This window comes from Phocoena sinus, chromosome 17 (assembly GCF_008692025.1).
Source record: "Phocoena sinus isolate mPhoSin1 chromosome 17, mPhoSin1.pri, whole genome shotgun sequence".
NCBI classification, from domain to species: Eukaryota; Metazoa; Chordata; class Mammalia; order Artiodactyla; family Phocoenidae; genus Phocoena; species Phocoena sinus.
The window spans coordinates 30,560,655-30,576,849 of NC_045779.1; the positions used below are offsets into that span (position 1 = coordinate 30,560,655).

General features: G+C 36.1%; 1 protein-coding gene across 1 annotated transcript in view; it reads left to right on the forward strand.

The window, feature by feature from the left end:
- Positions 1 to 16,195, forward strand: part of CNBD1 (cyclic nucleotide binding domain containing 1) — a 414,607-nt gene that overhangs the window by 269,610 nt on the left and 128,802 nt on the right. Inside the window, 1 exon segment of the mRNA XM_032609565.1 lies at positions 9,812 to 9,957. Within this exon segment, the coding sequence (XP_032465456.1) occupies positions 9,812 to 9,957 (146 nt within the window).

Consider the following 16,195-nt stretch of genomic DNA (forward strand, 5'->3'; position numbering starts at 1 on the left):
TCTTCTTTATCTGTTCATCTGTCAATGGACATTTATGCTGCTTCCATGTCCTGGCTATTGTAAATAGAGCTGCAATGAACATTGTGGTACATGACTCCTTTGATTTGTGGTTTTCTCAGGGTATATTCCCAGTAGTGGGATTGCTGGATCTTATCACAGTTCTATTTTTAGTTTTTTAAGGAAACTCCATACTGTTCTCCATTGTGGCTGTATTAATTTACATTCCCACCAACAGTGCAAGAGGGTTCCCACTTCTCCACACCCTGTCCAGAATTTATTGTTTGTAAATTTTTGATGATGGCCATTCCAACTTGTGTGAGACTATATCTCATTGTAGTTTTGATTTGCATTTCTCTAATGATTAGTGATGTTGAGCATCCTTTCACATGTTTGTTGGCAATCTGTATGTCTTCTTTGGAGAAATGTTTCTTTAGGTCTTCTGCCCATTTTTGGATTGGGTTGTTTTCTTGATATTGAGCTGCATGCGTTGTTTGTAAATTTTGGAGATTAATCCTTGGTCAGTTGCTTCGCTGCAAATATTTTCTCCCATTCTGAGTGTTGTCTTTTTGTCTTGTTTATTGTTTCCTTTGCTGTGCAAAAGCTTTGAAGTTTAATTCAGTCTCATTTGTTTATTCTTGTTTTTGTTCCCATTTCTCTAAGAGGTGGGTCAAAAAGTATCTTGCTGTGATTTATGTCATAGAGTGTTCTGCCTATGTTTTCCTCTAAGAGTTTGATAGTTTCTGGCCTTACATTTAGGTCTTTAATCCATTTTGAGCTTATTTTTGTGCATGGTGTTAGGGAGTGATCTAGTCTCATACTTTGACATGTCATGTACCTGTCCAGTTTTCCCAGCACCACTTTTTGAAGAGGCTGTCTTTTCTCCGTTGTATATTCTTGCCTCCTTGATCAAAAATAAGGTGACCATATGTGCGTGGGTTTACCTCTGGGCTTTCTATCCTGTTCCATTGATCTATATTTCTGTTTTTGTGCCGGTACCATACTGTCTTGATTACTGTAGCTTTGTAGTATAGCCTGAAGTCCAGGACCCTCATTCCTCCAGCTTCGTTTTTCTTTCTCAAGATTGCTTTGGCAATTCGGGGTCTTTTGTGTTTCCGTACAAATTATGAAGTGTTTTGTTCTACTTCAGTGAAAAATGCCGTTGGTAATTTGATAGGTACTGCACTGAAGATTGCTTTGGGTTGTATAGTCATTTTCACAATGTTGATTCTTCCAATTCAAAAACATGATATATCTCTCCATCTGTTTGTATCATCTTTAATTTCTCTCATCACTGTCTTATAGTTTTCTGCATACATGTCTTTTGTCTCCTTAGGTAGGTTTACTCCTAGGTATTTTATTCTTTTCTTGCAATGGTAAATGGGAGTGTTTCCTTAATTTCTCTTTCAGATCTTTCATCATTAGTATATAGTAATGGAAGAGATTTCTGTGCATTAATTTTGTATCCTGCAACTTTACCAAATTCATTGATTAGCTCTAGTAGCTTTCTCGTAACATCTTTAGGATTCTCTATGTATAGTATCATGTCATCTTCAAACAGTGACAGCTTTACTTCTTGTTTTCTGATTAAGATTCCTTTTATTTCTTTTTCTTCTCTGATTCTTGTGTCTAAAACTTCCAAAACTATGTTGAATAATAGTGGTGAGAAAACGATGTTGGCTGTGGGTTCTCATATAAGGCCTTTATTATGTTGAGGTAATTTCCCTCTATGCCTACTTTCTGGAGGGTTTTTATCTGAAATGGGTGTTGAATTTTTTTGAAAGATTTTTCTGCATCTATTGATATGATCATACGGTTTTTCTCCTTCAATTTGTTAATATGGTTTATCACATTGATTGATTTGTGTATATTGAATAATCCTTTCATTCCTGGGATAAACCCCACTTGATCATGGTCTATGATACTTTTAATGTGCTGTTGGATTCTGTTTGCTAGTATTTTGCTGAGGATTTTGCATCTATGTTCATCAGTGATATTGGCCTGTAGTTTTCTTTCTTTGTGACATCTTTGTGTGGTGTTGGTATCAGGGTGATGGTGGCCTCATAGAATGCTTTTGGGGGTGTTCCTCCCTCTGCTATATTTTGGAAGATTTTGAGAAGGTTAGGTGTTAGCCCTTCTCTAAATGTTTGATAGAATTTGCCTGTGAAGCCATCTAGTCCTGGGCTTTTGTTTGTTGGAAGATATTTAATCACAGCCTCAATTTCAGTGCTTCTGATTGGTCTGTTCATATTTTCTATTTCTTCCTGGTTCAGTCTCGGGAGGTTGTTCTTTTCTAAGAATTTGTCCATTTCTTCCAGGTTGTCCATTTTATTGGCATAAGGTTGTTTATAGTAATCTCTCATTATCCTTTGTATTTCTACAGTGTCAGTTGTTTCTTCTCCTTTTTCATTTCTAATTCTGTTGATTTGAGTCTTCTCCCTTTTTTTCTTGATGAATATGGCTAATGGTTTATCAATTTTGTTTATCTTCTCAAAAAAACAGCTTTAACTTTATTGATCTTTGCTATTGTTTCCTTCATTGCTTTTTCATTCATTTCTAATATGATATTTATGACTTCTTTCCTTCTGCTTACTTTGGCGTGTTTTTGTTCTTCTTTCCCTAATTGCTTTAGGTGTAAAGTAAGGTTGTTTATTTGAGATGTTTCTTGTTTCTTGAGGTAGCATTGTATTGTTATGAATTTCCCTCTTAGAAGTGTTTTTGCTGCATCCCACAGGTTTCGGTCATCGTGTTTTCATTGTCATTTGTTTCTAGGTATTTTTGATTCCCTCTTTGATTTATTCAGTGATCTCTTGGTTAGTTAGTAATGTATTGTTTAGCCTCCATGTGTCTGTATTTTTTACAGATTTTTTCCAGGAATTGATACCTGGTCTCATAGCCTTGTTGTTGGAAAAGATCCTTGATACGATTTCAATTTTCTAAAAATACCAAGGATTGATTTGTGACACAAGATATGATGTATCCTGGAGAATGTTCCATGAGCACTTGAGAAGAATGTGTATTCTGTTGTTTTTGAATGGAATGTCCTATAAATATCAATTAAGTCCCTCTTGTTTAATGTATCATTTAATGCTTGTGTTTCCTTGTTTATTTTCATTTTGGATGATCTGTCCATTGGTGAAAGTGGGGTGTTAATGTCCCCTACTATGACTTTGTTACTGTCAATTTCCCCTTTTATGGGTGTTAGCATTTGCCTTATGTATTGAGGTGCACCTATGTTGGGTTCATAAATATTTACTCTTGTTATATCTTCTTGTTGAATCGGTCCCTTGATCATTATGTATTGTCCTTCTTTGTCTCTTGTAATAGTCTATTTTAAAGTCTATTTTGTCTGATATGAGAATTGCTCCTCTAGCTTTCTTCTGATTTCCCTCTTCGTGGAATATATTTTTCCTTCCCTTCACTTTCAGTCTGTATGCTTCCCTAGGTCTGAAGTGGGTCTCTTGTAGACAGCATATATAGGGATCTTGTTTTTGTATCCATTCAGCTAGTCTATGTCTTTTGGTTGGAGCATTTAATCCATTTACACTTATATTCATTTATCAATATCCATGTTCTTATTACCAGTTTCTTAATTGTTTTGGTAATTTGTTTTTGTAGGTCTTTTCCATCTCTTGTGTTTTCTGCCTAGAGAAGTTCCTTTAGCATTTGTTGTAAAGCTGGTTTGGTGGTGTTGAACTTTCTTAGATTTTGCTTGTCTGTAAATGTTTTAATTTCTCTGTCAAATCTGAATGAGATCCTGGCTGGGTAGAGTCATCTTGGTTGCAGGTTTTTCCCTTTCATCACTTTCAGTATGTCCTGCCACTCCCTTCTGGCTTGAATTTTTTCTGTTGAAACATCAGCTGTTAACCTTATGGGGATTCCCTTGTATGCGATTTGCTGTTTTTCCCTCACTGCTTTTAATATTTTTTGTTTGTATTTAATTTTTGATAGTGTGCTTAATATGTGTCTTGGGGTGTTCTCCTTGGATTTATCCTGTATGGACTCTCTGTGCTTCCTGGACTTGATTGACTGTTTCCTTTCCCATATTAGGGAAGTTTTCAACTATAATCCATTCAAATATTTTCTCAGCTTGTTTCTTCTTCTCTTCCTCCTTTGGGACCCTTATAATTTGAATGTTGGTGCATTTAATGTTGTATCAGTGGTCTCTGAGACTGTCTTCAATTCTTTCCATTCTTTTTTCTTTATTCTGGTCTGCAGTAGTTATTTCCACTATTTTATCTTCCAGGGCCCTTATTCGTTCTTCTGCTTAAATTATTCTGCTATTGATTCCTTCTAGAGAATTTTTAATTTCATTTATTTTGTTGTTCATCATTGTTTGTTTTTTCTTTAGTTCTTCTAGGTCCTTGTTAAACATTTCTTGTATTTTCTCTATTCTATTTCCAAGATTTTGTACCATCTTTTTTTTTTTTTTTTTTGCGGTACATGGGCCTCTCACTGTTGTGGCCTCTCCCGTTGCGGAGCACAGGCTCCGGACATGCAGGCTCAGCGGCCATGACTCATGGGCCCAGCCGCTTCACGGCATGTGGGATCTCCCCGGACCGGGGCACGAACCCGTATCCCCTGCATCGGCAGGTGGACTCTCAACCACTGCGCCACCAGGGAAGCCCTACCATCTTTACTATCCTTAATCTGACTTATTTTTCAAGTCGACTGCCTATTTCCTCTTCATTTGTTTGGTCTGTTGAGTTTTTACCTTGCTCCTTCATCTGCTTTGTGTCTTTCTGTCTTCTGATTTTGCTTAAATTACTGTGTTTGTGGTGTCCTTTTTGCAGGCTGCACATTTGTAGTTCCCATTGTTTTTGGTGTCTGCCCCCAGTGGGTCAGTTCGGTTCAGTGGCTTGTGTTGGATTCATGGTGGAGGTGACTGGTCCCTAAATATTGCTTCTTATAGCATATTTCAACACTTTCTCTCTCTCCCTACTTGCACCTGAGTGTTCCAATTCACCACTGTTTTATTGGGAAACTTCCTACGCAAGTTAAATGGCTCTATTTATGTGCCCTGTAATAGAAGTTGATTTTATTTCTTCAACAAAATTTTCAGCACATGCTGTCCAACTGTTCCTCTAGCGACTGCCACAAAGACCCAATAAATCCCCTTATACACTTGCATCCCTTCCTGGGGAGAAGTATTGTGAGTGGAATAACTCTGGTAAACTAAGCAGTTTTACTAAAGAGTCTAAGTCTTTGAAAAAGACCATGTGAGGCAGCCAGTGTTGGAACTTTGTATAGTCTCAATATTTAAATTGAATAGAGAGTATATTATGAGATTTGCCATATTATTAAGAGACAGTGTAAGGATTTTTGTTTTGTTTTGTTTTACTTGTCAACCTAGTAGATTAAGGATTCTAAAAAATCTAGATTAATTGAAGAAAAATTTCAGAAACTCCATTTAATCTACACATCTCAGTAAATTATTAATATTAAGGGTATAGAGACTTTAAGAGAGCCCTAACCATTTTTGCACAGCTGCAAATATATTTCCTGAAACAATCAAGCTCTCTCCTTATTTGCAAGAAGTATGATAAATTAGTGGAGAGTGAAAAAGTCAACAGGTTTACAAGAGCTTTACAAAATATAGATCACATGTACCTACAACTTGAAACATTTAGGAATTCAGTGAAAACATGGATTCCAATGGCTATTCATAATAGTTAGAACTCAGCAGATGTCAATGCACATAAGTGCTGGTGATTAGAAGCCAGTTACCAATTTATCATGACTCTTTAAAAGCTCCTAGGCTTGAGATGATCACCAGGAGAGAAAGGAGTAGAAAAGGAATCCTATAATTCTTTTATTTCCATGTGTAATGCCTGAAATACTTGGAATATTTTAAAATGTTGCTTTTTGCCATCAGCTGGAATTGGGGCTAGAAATAGAAACAAAGGTGAGTAAATGAAAATACAAGGGAAATAACATTTTTTTCACACCATTATAAGTGGTCTGATAATTCATAATGATGATAATGATAAGAAAAACACTATTAAACAACTATTTGCTAGTAATAGTTTGAACATTATAGTTTTTCTCAATATATGAATTTTCCTTTTTGTTAATCTAGTTTCTTTCACTGCATTAAGAGTAAGTCAGGAAGATGTGGTAAGAAGGAGTGGGTATGATGTATATGAAAGTTTCTGCCAAACAAGAAATGTAGAGATTGAAAGAAAAGTGAAGTTCCGTTTAAAGGGTGGAAGTGGAGGCCATGTTTTCAGACCTGAATATTTTGGTTTACCATCACAGGGGTGTACGTTAGACTCCACTGAAAAAATTTTGGGGAATTTCAGAACTGCACATCATTTGTCAGGGCAGAGCCTCAGACACCCTTAAGACCAGTGCCCAAGTGGGGCAGCAAAAGCAATGTAAGAATTGTGGTAATAGGAGGTTATAGCAGTATGTTACAATTCCTCTTTTTTCTTCCTGTTCCAAGTATGGTAATCCAAGTATTTGAAGGTTCTTGAGTGTCCATGTAGGAAAGGCAGAAGTAAACTAAAAAATAGGGATTTAACAAGAATAAGATTTTCAGAGTAAGATTAAGTTAGTTGAAGGAAAAAATATTTTGCATTTTTAGTCAGAATATGTAAATTACAGGTCCATTCTTTTTTCAAACTAATTGTTATAATTTTTGAGTTACTTCCAGACTTTTAAACATTATTTCTTTTAATGTCTTCTGCTAGTAATGTTATTTCCAAACTATTTTTGATTGTCCCACTCACAGTGGTCACATGAACTCCCTACTGCTTGTCATCTATGTTGAATTTGATCTGTGGGAAGAAATTAGGGGTGTTGCTATCGATCAGAATATTTAAGATTCAATGTGTAGTGCAGGGCTTCTAGAATGGCAGAGTGAGGACCTCTGTATATCTTCTCCTTCATACAATCAATGAAATACTGACAAAGATTGTCAAAATAAATTTTTTCAGAACTCTGAAATTAATCAGATGCATGAAACCACATGAGGAGTATTTATTCAAGAAAATTAGCAGGGTTTGTAGCTTTTTATTTTGACCTACTTTAATCCTCCTGTCTCCAATTCTGTAACAGTTTTTAGGAGCTAACAGCTCTGCAGCTCCTAAAAGGGAAGACTGGTTAGGAGATCCTCAAAAAACCCACTCCCAAAGCACTGCCACACTGTGATTTGTCTGGCAACTCCCTTAAAAAACCATATTCATTGTGCATTGTTGTTATTTGACCCTGGGAAGGAGGGGAAAGGTTATTGCTAGATTTGTCACATTAGCTAAAATGTTCAATTTTAAACAAAAATTATGAGACATGCAAAGAAACAACAAAGTGTGTCCCATATGTAGGGAAAGAAGCAGCCAAGAGCAAATAATGTCCTGAGAGGATTCAAATGTTAGACTTAGTAGGACAAAGATTTTAAATTTACTATTATGAATAGGTTCAAAGACATAAAGAAAACAGTGTCTAATGAATTAAAGTAGAGCATGAAAACACACAGCCTGCCCATCAGCAAAAGTTGGGGGACTTAATGGTTCAGGTATTTAAGAAAATTTCCAAACAATTATTAGATGACTATTAAGTGAAATATACAGAGATTTAGGTAGCTGCACACAGAAAATACAGACTTTATAGAATTAAATGAAAGTATGACAATAATGTCTTACCACATAGAGAATATCAATAAAAAGAAACTGCAAAAAAAGATCCAAATAGAGATTATGGAGTTAAAAAGTACAATAACTGAAGTAAAAACGTCACTAGAGGTTCAACAACAGATTTGATCTGGCAGAAGAAAAGTTTGGCAAACTTGAAGAGGATATATCAATTAAGATTATCCAGTCAGAGAAGAGAAAGAATAAAAATGAAAAACATGGACAGAGCTTCAGAGACCTATGGGACACCACCAAGTATACCAGAATCAACACAATGGGAATCCCAGAAGGAGAGAAGAGAGAAAAGGGACAGAGAATATTTGAAGAAAGAACAGCCAAAACTTCTCAATTTGATGAAAAACATTAGTCTACTCATCCATACAGGTAAAAACGACTATTATATTCGTCTAATGATATGGCTTTTAAAATCATGCGACACATTTCTGGATCTTCTCTATTCCTTTTCATTTATGTTTGATAATTGGTCAGTTTTATCCAGCTAATAATACATTGCTACAAACAACTAACATTAAGCAAACAAAACCCAATAACTTTTTAACTTTTTCCAACTATTTTCAGTGAAGCAGCCGGTTTCTTAGGCACTTGGTCTACCTTCCAAATTATTTCAGGCAACTGATATTTCAAATGTTTTGCCACTAAAAATGTATGTCCATTTAAAAATCTGTGATATTATTTCCTTGTCATCCCCTGTTTGGTTGCTAAATCAATGACAATTTTTTTAGGATTTGGTTATAATACCATGCCATTTCTGAATACTAATTCTTTATTATTACATCTGAAGTACACACTTTTAAATGATATTAAGTGGGGAGCTAGTTTTCTCAAAAGTATTTCTTAAAATTATCTACTAAATTAGTGCTTTTCCAACTTTTTTTTTTGCTACAACACACAATACCAAAAGAAAAAAAAACCAATTTATAATGTGATCAGTAAACATGCACACATAAACACATGCATAACAGATGAACCAACAGAATATCACGCCTAAACTGGGACTGTTTCTGTCAAACCTACATATATGTGAGTACTCTGAATTCCCTATCTACTGCTAAACTGATTTTTCACAATAGATTTTTTAAAAATACTAAACATTTAGCAATGGCATGGTAGCTGGGTTAGTCCCTTGAAAACTTAGAATCAACATGAATTTTGTTTCTTGATTATGATATTATATTTATTAAATAGTGAATTTAATGATTAAAAGTAAATAAATATCATCCATCATAATAAAACTATGTTTTATTTAAAATTACATATGCATCTTTTCACTTAAAATTTATATTCTCAAATGTTAAATTACATATTCATTTGCTCTAACTTTAATAGTACCTAAAAATCAAGAATAAAATAAGACATCAATCATTTTATTGTCTAAAAGAGGTTTTTATTATTAAAATGACTAATAATGAGAGCTATAATCTTAAAATTGAAGCACTGAGTTTTATATAAAAAGAAGGTAAAGGCACTATGTAATATCCTAAAGTTTAAAGTTTCATGGAGGTACCTCTTTATCTTGGAAGGAGAACAAATTATAAAGATTACTAAGACAAAAGAGACCATCATCACTTATCCTTAGCAATGCTGAATAAAGATGGAAATACAAATTTGGAAGCTCAAAAATTGAGGATTTTTTGGTTTGTTTGTTTCTTTGTATTTATGTGGTAGTCTCTCAGTGTGCAATCTTTTTTTTTTTTTCCAGAACCTTAACACATTTACAGTTTATTTAATAGTCAATAGTCAACTCATTGTTGGTCACTTCTCATCCAAATGGCAACTCAAGGACCTAGATCATTCTGCCTCTTTCACCTCTTCCCTTCTCTGAGTTCTTGGAGTCCCCCCATTTAGCCAATGGATAGGAAAAGAGAATGGATGGTTGTACACAGGAGAGATCTTTCAAAGGATAGGCGTGGAAATGTCAGGCATCACTGCTGCCCATATTCTATTGAACAGAACTCAGTTTCATATAGCTGTGTCTAAGTTCAAGGAAGACTTGAATATGTCATATAACTGTGTGCCCAGGGAGCAAGAGGATAACAATTTGGTGAACAACGGTGGGAGGGAGGGAGATGCAAGAGGGAAGAGATATGGGAACATATGTATATGTATAACTGATTCACTATGTTGTAAAGCAGGAACTAACACATCATTGCAATCTTTTTTTTAAGTCCCATTCACAGGACGCTATTTGAACACAACGCTGTGTGGAAGATGCTGAGAACAATTCCAGATTTAACCTCTCATCTAATTGATGAGCATCTGAAAATACTTAGTAAGAATGTCATTTCTGAAACCTGGATAAAAAGAAGCACATGTAACAGACTAATCTGGAGGGAAATTTGGCAACACCAAACGTGTATCACTATTTTGAGTTCTCTATCATTATAATATTCATAATTTCACTTGACATGTTAAAATGTACTGTTTGGATGTATTTCATTTGTAAAGTTATAAGTAGTGAAATGAATAACATTTCACATTTTAGTATTTATGTTTTAAAGATATACAGTGGTGTTTCTCGACTTTGAGCATGCATCAGAATCCCCCAGAAGACACACTGAAATGTGTTGCTGTATTCAACCCCTAAAGTTTCTGGTTCAGTAGGTTTGGGATGGAGCTTAATTTGCATTTCCAATAACATTCCAGAGGATGCTGCTAGTCTGCGCACCACACTTTGAAAGCCACTCATTGTTATACACATTTAATAACAATCTAGCTTTGGTTTTCACGGTTAAGACAGCAAGTGGTCAAAGTGATTATTTGACTGATCCAGATACTGAGAAAAAAACTCTTCAGATAGATTTTAGTTTAGTTTCCCAATTTTAATTTCTAGTCCCTTTACTAAGGATATATTGGATGCATTAATAGAAGTATTTTGTATTTTAATTTTTTGGGGGGTGGCATATAAATAAACAACACACAGAGTCACACACAAACCTAAACCAACAGACTTCAACATAATTTTTTTGCATTTATTGAGCGCCTATTAGAAAAAAGGAACTAAATTTATTTAATACACCTTTGGGTGAGGAACATCCCTTATTTATTCCACACAGTATCGAATAAAAGTAGATATTATTATTATTCTCTGCAGATGAGGACCCTAAGGCACAAAATGTCATGTGGAGTGGTCCTGATTAGAACTGAATTTCAATCACACTTTAGCCTTAATGCTAAATTATTCTCCGTTTACTATGCCACTGTTTTAATAAAGTGATTCATCGGGATCATGGCATTTAAAATAAAACTGGAATTTTGGAGAACATGTGTCTATTGAAAATACTTACATATTTTCAGTTTCCCCAACAGTCCTCTCTCATAATTAGTTTCATTTAATCCAACATCAAGCAGTGAAAATTAAATCATAGGAGTTTTGCAGAGGATAAATGATTCTGAAAGGGAAGAAAGAACAAACATTCAACAGGGTTTTGCCATTAGCTTGAGGATAGTAATTAAAAAATTAATTTGTCCTATCATAAGTTTCTGGAATTATACTTCTTATGATAAAAAATATGTAAGCAACCTAAGTATCCTTTAATAGAAGACAGAATATATTGTGATACACTAATTATCTACAATTCTAGTCAGGGTTAAAAAGAATGAGGTAGATTTATATACATTGATGTAGAAACTTATTAAGGATAATAAATAAAAACAGAACAATTGCAGAATTATATAAATAATATAATATAAAACGTGAAATTATATGTGCATGTATATACATATAAAAATACACAGTAAAAATTACATAGAAGTAGATCCAGAAGGATACTCCAAAAATACATATTTAAAAAAATTGTTACCTTCATTCAGAGGAGAGGAATTGAGGAACAGTGAAGGAGAACAGTTAACTATTTCTTCTACATATATTTGTGTTGAATTTTCCACAATGAATGTATATTTATGTGTTAGTGTTTGTAAGTAGTTATTTATTTTTTTCAGAAAGCTTAGAAACTAAAATGAAAAGAAAATATATTCTGAAGATATCTTAAAAACATGTGTGATTAACTATTAAAATATGAACTTTCAACCCTTGACAAATATCAACTTTAATTTGATCATTTATACTAAATAAGGCTTTGCAATTCATATTTCAATAGTGCATATTTTCAAACACTTTAAAAAATTTTGGAATTCTCTGTGCTTACACCTACCTGTGCTGCAACCCTTCTCTTGAGTTTTAAGACATCTAATTCTGACAGCTCAGATCTGTTTCACTATCACAGCAGTCAATTCATTAAATATCTGACCTTTGTAAATCTCTTTGTTCATCCAACTTAAAAAACAAGTCCAACCAGGTGTCTTTCTTTTTCCCTTTTCTTTATTCATGGATGCATTTCCCTCCCTCTGCTGTTATTGAAAGTATTCCCCCTAGTAACTCCTTATCACTGTGCTGCTGACTTTCAATCTGCTGCTGAGGCTTTGGTTTCTTTCCTGCAATTCCACACAGCTGTTTGCACCTTCTGGTCTCTTTTCTGGCCATAAGTTCTTTGGAACTTCATTATTTAAGGCAGCATCTTAAGCTTACCATTACTCAGCCTCTCGTGCATTATTTTCTTAAACAATAAAATATTAACAAGGATAACAATTTTATGATTTCAAATACTGCATAACACACCTACATATTTCTAGTTTAAGTGAAAATGGTACTAAAACATGATTACTATAAGATGACTATATATAAAGCTTACTTATATCACTATAATAAAGTACTTTATACAATATATATTACATATGGTAAACTCTATATGCCATATAGATGTATAGATATAGTTTACTTAATAGATATAGTTTACTTAATTCAAATTATCTCAAGAGTTTTCCACTGGATCTCATTTTGTGGCCTGGGCAGAGGATATTTTTATGATTGATAACATAAAGCTCAGAGAGCTAAAAGAATCAGAACCAGGAATTAGATGCCAGATAAAAAATTTGTTAATATCTGCCTGTATATTAACTTTGAAATATTTCTATGAAATGACTGATATAGGGGTTTTTGTCTTTTAATATATATATGTCTTGTTTACTGTTTTCTTTACTTGAAGTCCACTGAGTCTTGCAATGTTATTTCTCTCCTATTTCTTTCATTTTATCATTTTACTCTTACTTTTTTATGAGGTTATATCTCAAAAACACCATAACTCCTCATTTAAAAAAATACTATATTTATTTTTAATGATGAAAAATATTTTTTGATTACTAAAACTTTAACATTTCTTAGCCTGCATAGACTTTATTTTCTGTCATGGTTTAAATTTCATATAACATATAAAAACACAGTAGCTAAACCTCATGAAAAATTTAGTGGGCATCTTTTCCATATATAAATTAACCATAGTCCAAACAACATGCTTTTACAATAGAAGTAATAAAATATTTAGTCCTACTATAAAGACCATGGTTCCCTTAAAGGCAAACATGGCCATGAAGAGTGTATATTGATTCTATGTGTGGATATGTTTTCACTGCACTGAGGTGTTCCCTATGGTTCATGAAGATTCATCCTTGAAAACTGCATTAACTTTCTCAAAACTTCACAATCATCTCTTGGGTAGGGGAAAGTAGAAATGGACTTGGGACCTCAAAATATAGGTAAACACTTAAAACATTTTTCTGGAGATTTAATATGAGATTTTAAGTATTTTTAATTAATTTAAATATGGTAATTAGGTAAGTGTTGTTCATCTGTATTTCTAAAAGTTCATTAATTAAAGTCAGCCAAAATTTTTACAAATAATCTTTCCATTAGTATAATTTTCATTATTTATATTCGTTTTGAAATTTATAGTTTATTTAAGTTTTTTAATAGTAATTCCAACAACCTAAAAATGTATTATATTCACTGAATAACCAGCAAAATAAAACATTTAATACATGTAGATAATTTGACCTGGCATGACAATTTTTGAACTGGAAGTTGAACCTAGGAATATATGACTCTCCCAAGATTACATAATGAACACAACAATTGGACTAAATCCAGGTCTCCTAAACCAGCCCTTGATCCATGTATAGTACCTTATTTTGAAAAGAAAAAGTAATCAATATAGTAAGCCATTTAAAATGGTATCTACCTAAAGACCTAAATGTAAGACTGGAAACCATAAAATTCCTAGAAGAGAACATAAGCAGAACACTCTTTGATATAAATTGTAGAAATTTTTTTTTGAATCTGTCTCCTAAAGCAAAGGAAATAAAAGCAAATATAAACAAATGGAGCCTTATCAAACTTCAAAGTTTTGCACAGCAAAGGAAACAACTGACAAAACAAAAAGACAACCTACTGAATGGGAGAAAATTTTGCAAATAATATGACTGTTATATAAATGGAGTTACTATCTAAAATATTTGAGAAATACATCCACACGTGGAACAACTCCTACAGAACTCCTACTGAAGGCTGGCAGAAGACCTCAGACCTCCCAAAAGGCAAGAAACTCCCCACGTAACTGGGTAGGGCAAAAGAAAAAACAGAGACAAAAGAATAAGGACGGCACCTGCACCAGTGGGAGGGAGCTGTGAAGAAGGAAAAGTTTCCACACACTAGGAAGCCCCTCCGCGGGCGGAGACTGCGGGAGGCAGAGGGGGGAGTTTCGGGACCGCGGAGTAGTGCACAGCGACGGGTGCGGAGGGCAAAGCGGGGAGATTCCTGCACAGACGATCGGTGCTGACCGGCACTCACCAGCCCGAGTGGCTTGTCTGCTCACCCGCCGGGGCGGGCGGGGCTGCGAGCTGAGGCTCGGGTTTTGGTTTTGGACGGAGCTCAGGGAGAGGACTGGGGTTGGCGGCTTGAACATAGCCTGAAGGGGTTAGTGCACCACGACTAGCCGGGAGGGAGTTCGGGGAAAAGCCTGCACCGGCCGAAGAGGCAAGAGACTTTTTCTTCCCTCTTTGTTTCCTGGTGCGCGAGGAGAGGGGTTTAAGAGCGCTGCTTAAAGGAACTCCAGAGACGGGCGCGAGCCGCGGCTAAAAGCGCGAACCCCAGAGAAGGGCGCGAGCCGCGGCTAAAACCGCGGACCCCAGAGACGGGCGGGAGACGCTAAGGCTGCTGCTGCCGCCACCAAGGGGCCTGTGTGCGAGCACAGGTCACTCTCCACACCCCTCTTCCGCGGAGCCTGTGCAGCCCGCCACTGCCAGGTTCCCGGGATCCAGGGACAACTTCCCCGGGAGTACGCACGGCGGGTCTCAGGCTGGTGCAACATCACGCCGGCCTCTGCCGCAACGTCACGCTGCCTCTGCAGCCGCAGGCCCGCCCCGCACGCAGTGCCCCTCCTTCCCCCATCCCCCAACCCCCGGCCTGAGTGAGCCGGAGCCCCCGAATCAGCGGCTCCTTTAACCCCGTCCTGTCTGAGCGAAAAAACAGACGCCCTCCAGCGACCTACACGCAGAGGCAGGGCCAAATCCAAAGCTGAGCTCCTGTGAGCTGTGAGAACAAAGAAGAGAAAGGGAAATCTCTCCCAGCAGCCACAGAAGCAGCGGATTAAAGCTCCACAATCAACTTGATATACCCTGCATCTGTGGAATACCTGAATAGACAAGGAATGATCCCAAATTGAAGAGGTGGAATTTAGGAGCGAGATCTATGATTTTTTTCCCTTTTCCTCTTTTTGTGAATGTGTACGTGTATGCTTCTGTGTGAGATCCTGTCTGTATACTCTTGCTTCCACCATTTGTCCTAGGGCTCTATCCGTCCATGACTTTTCTTTAAAAATTCTTTTTCTTAATAATTAAGTTTAATTGTAATAACTTTATTATACTTTACCTTCGTTCTTTCTTTCTTTCCTTCCTTCCTTCCCTCCTTTAGACAACGAATCACCCCAAATTGAGGAGGTGGTCTCAGGGAGCAGGATTTATGATTTTTCCCCCTTTACCTCTTTTTGTGAAGGTGTATGTGTATGCTTCTGTGTAAGATTTTCTCTGTATAGCTTTGCTTCCAACATTTGTCCTAAGGTTCTATCCGTCCCTTTTTTTTTTTTCTAAATATTTTTTAATTCAATAACTATATTATACTTTATTTTATTTTTACTGTATCATCTTTCTTTCTGTCTTTTTTCCTTCTTTCCCTCCTTCCTTCCTTCCTCCCTCCCTCCCTCCCTCCCTCCTTTCTTTCCTTCTTTGCTTCTTTCTTCCTTCCTTCCTTTCCTCCTTTCCTTCTTTCTTTACTCATACTTCTACTAATTCTCCCTACTTTTTCTCCCTTTTATTCTGAGCTGTGTGGATGAAAGGCTCTTGGTGCTCCAGCCAGGAGTCAGGGCTCTGCCTCTGAGGTAGGAGAGCCAACTTCAGGACACTGGTCAACAAGAGACCTCCCAGCTCCACATAATATTAAACGGTGGAAATATCCCAGAGACCTCCATCTTAACACCAGCACCCAGCTTCACTCAACGACCAGCAAGCCACAGTGCTGGACAACCTATGCCAAATAACTAGCAAAACAGGAACACAACCCCACCCATTAGCAGAGAGGCTGCCTAAAATCATAATAAGGCCACAGACACCCCAAAACACACCACCAGACGTGAACCTGCCCACTAGAGAGACAAGATCCAGCC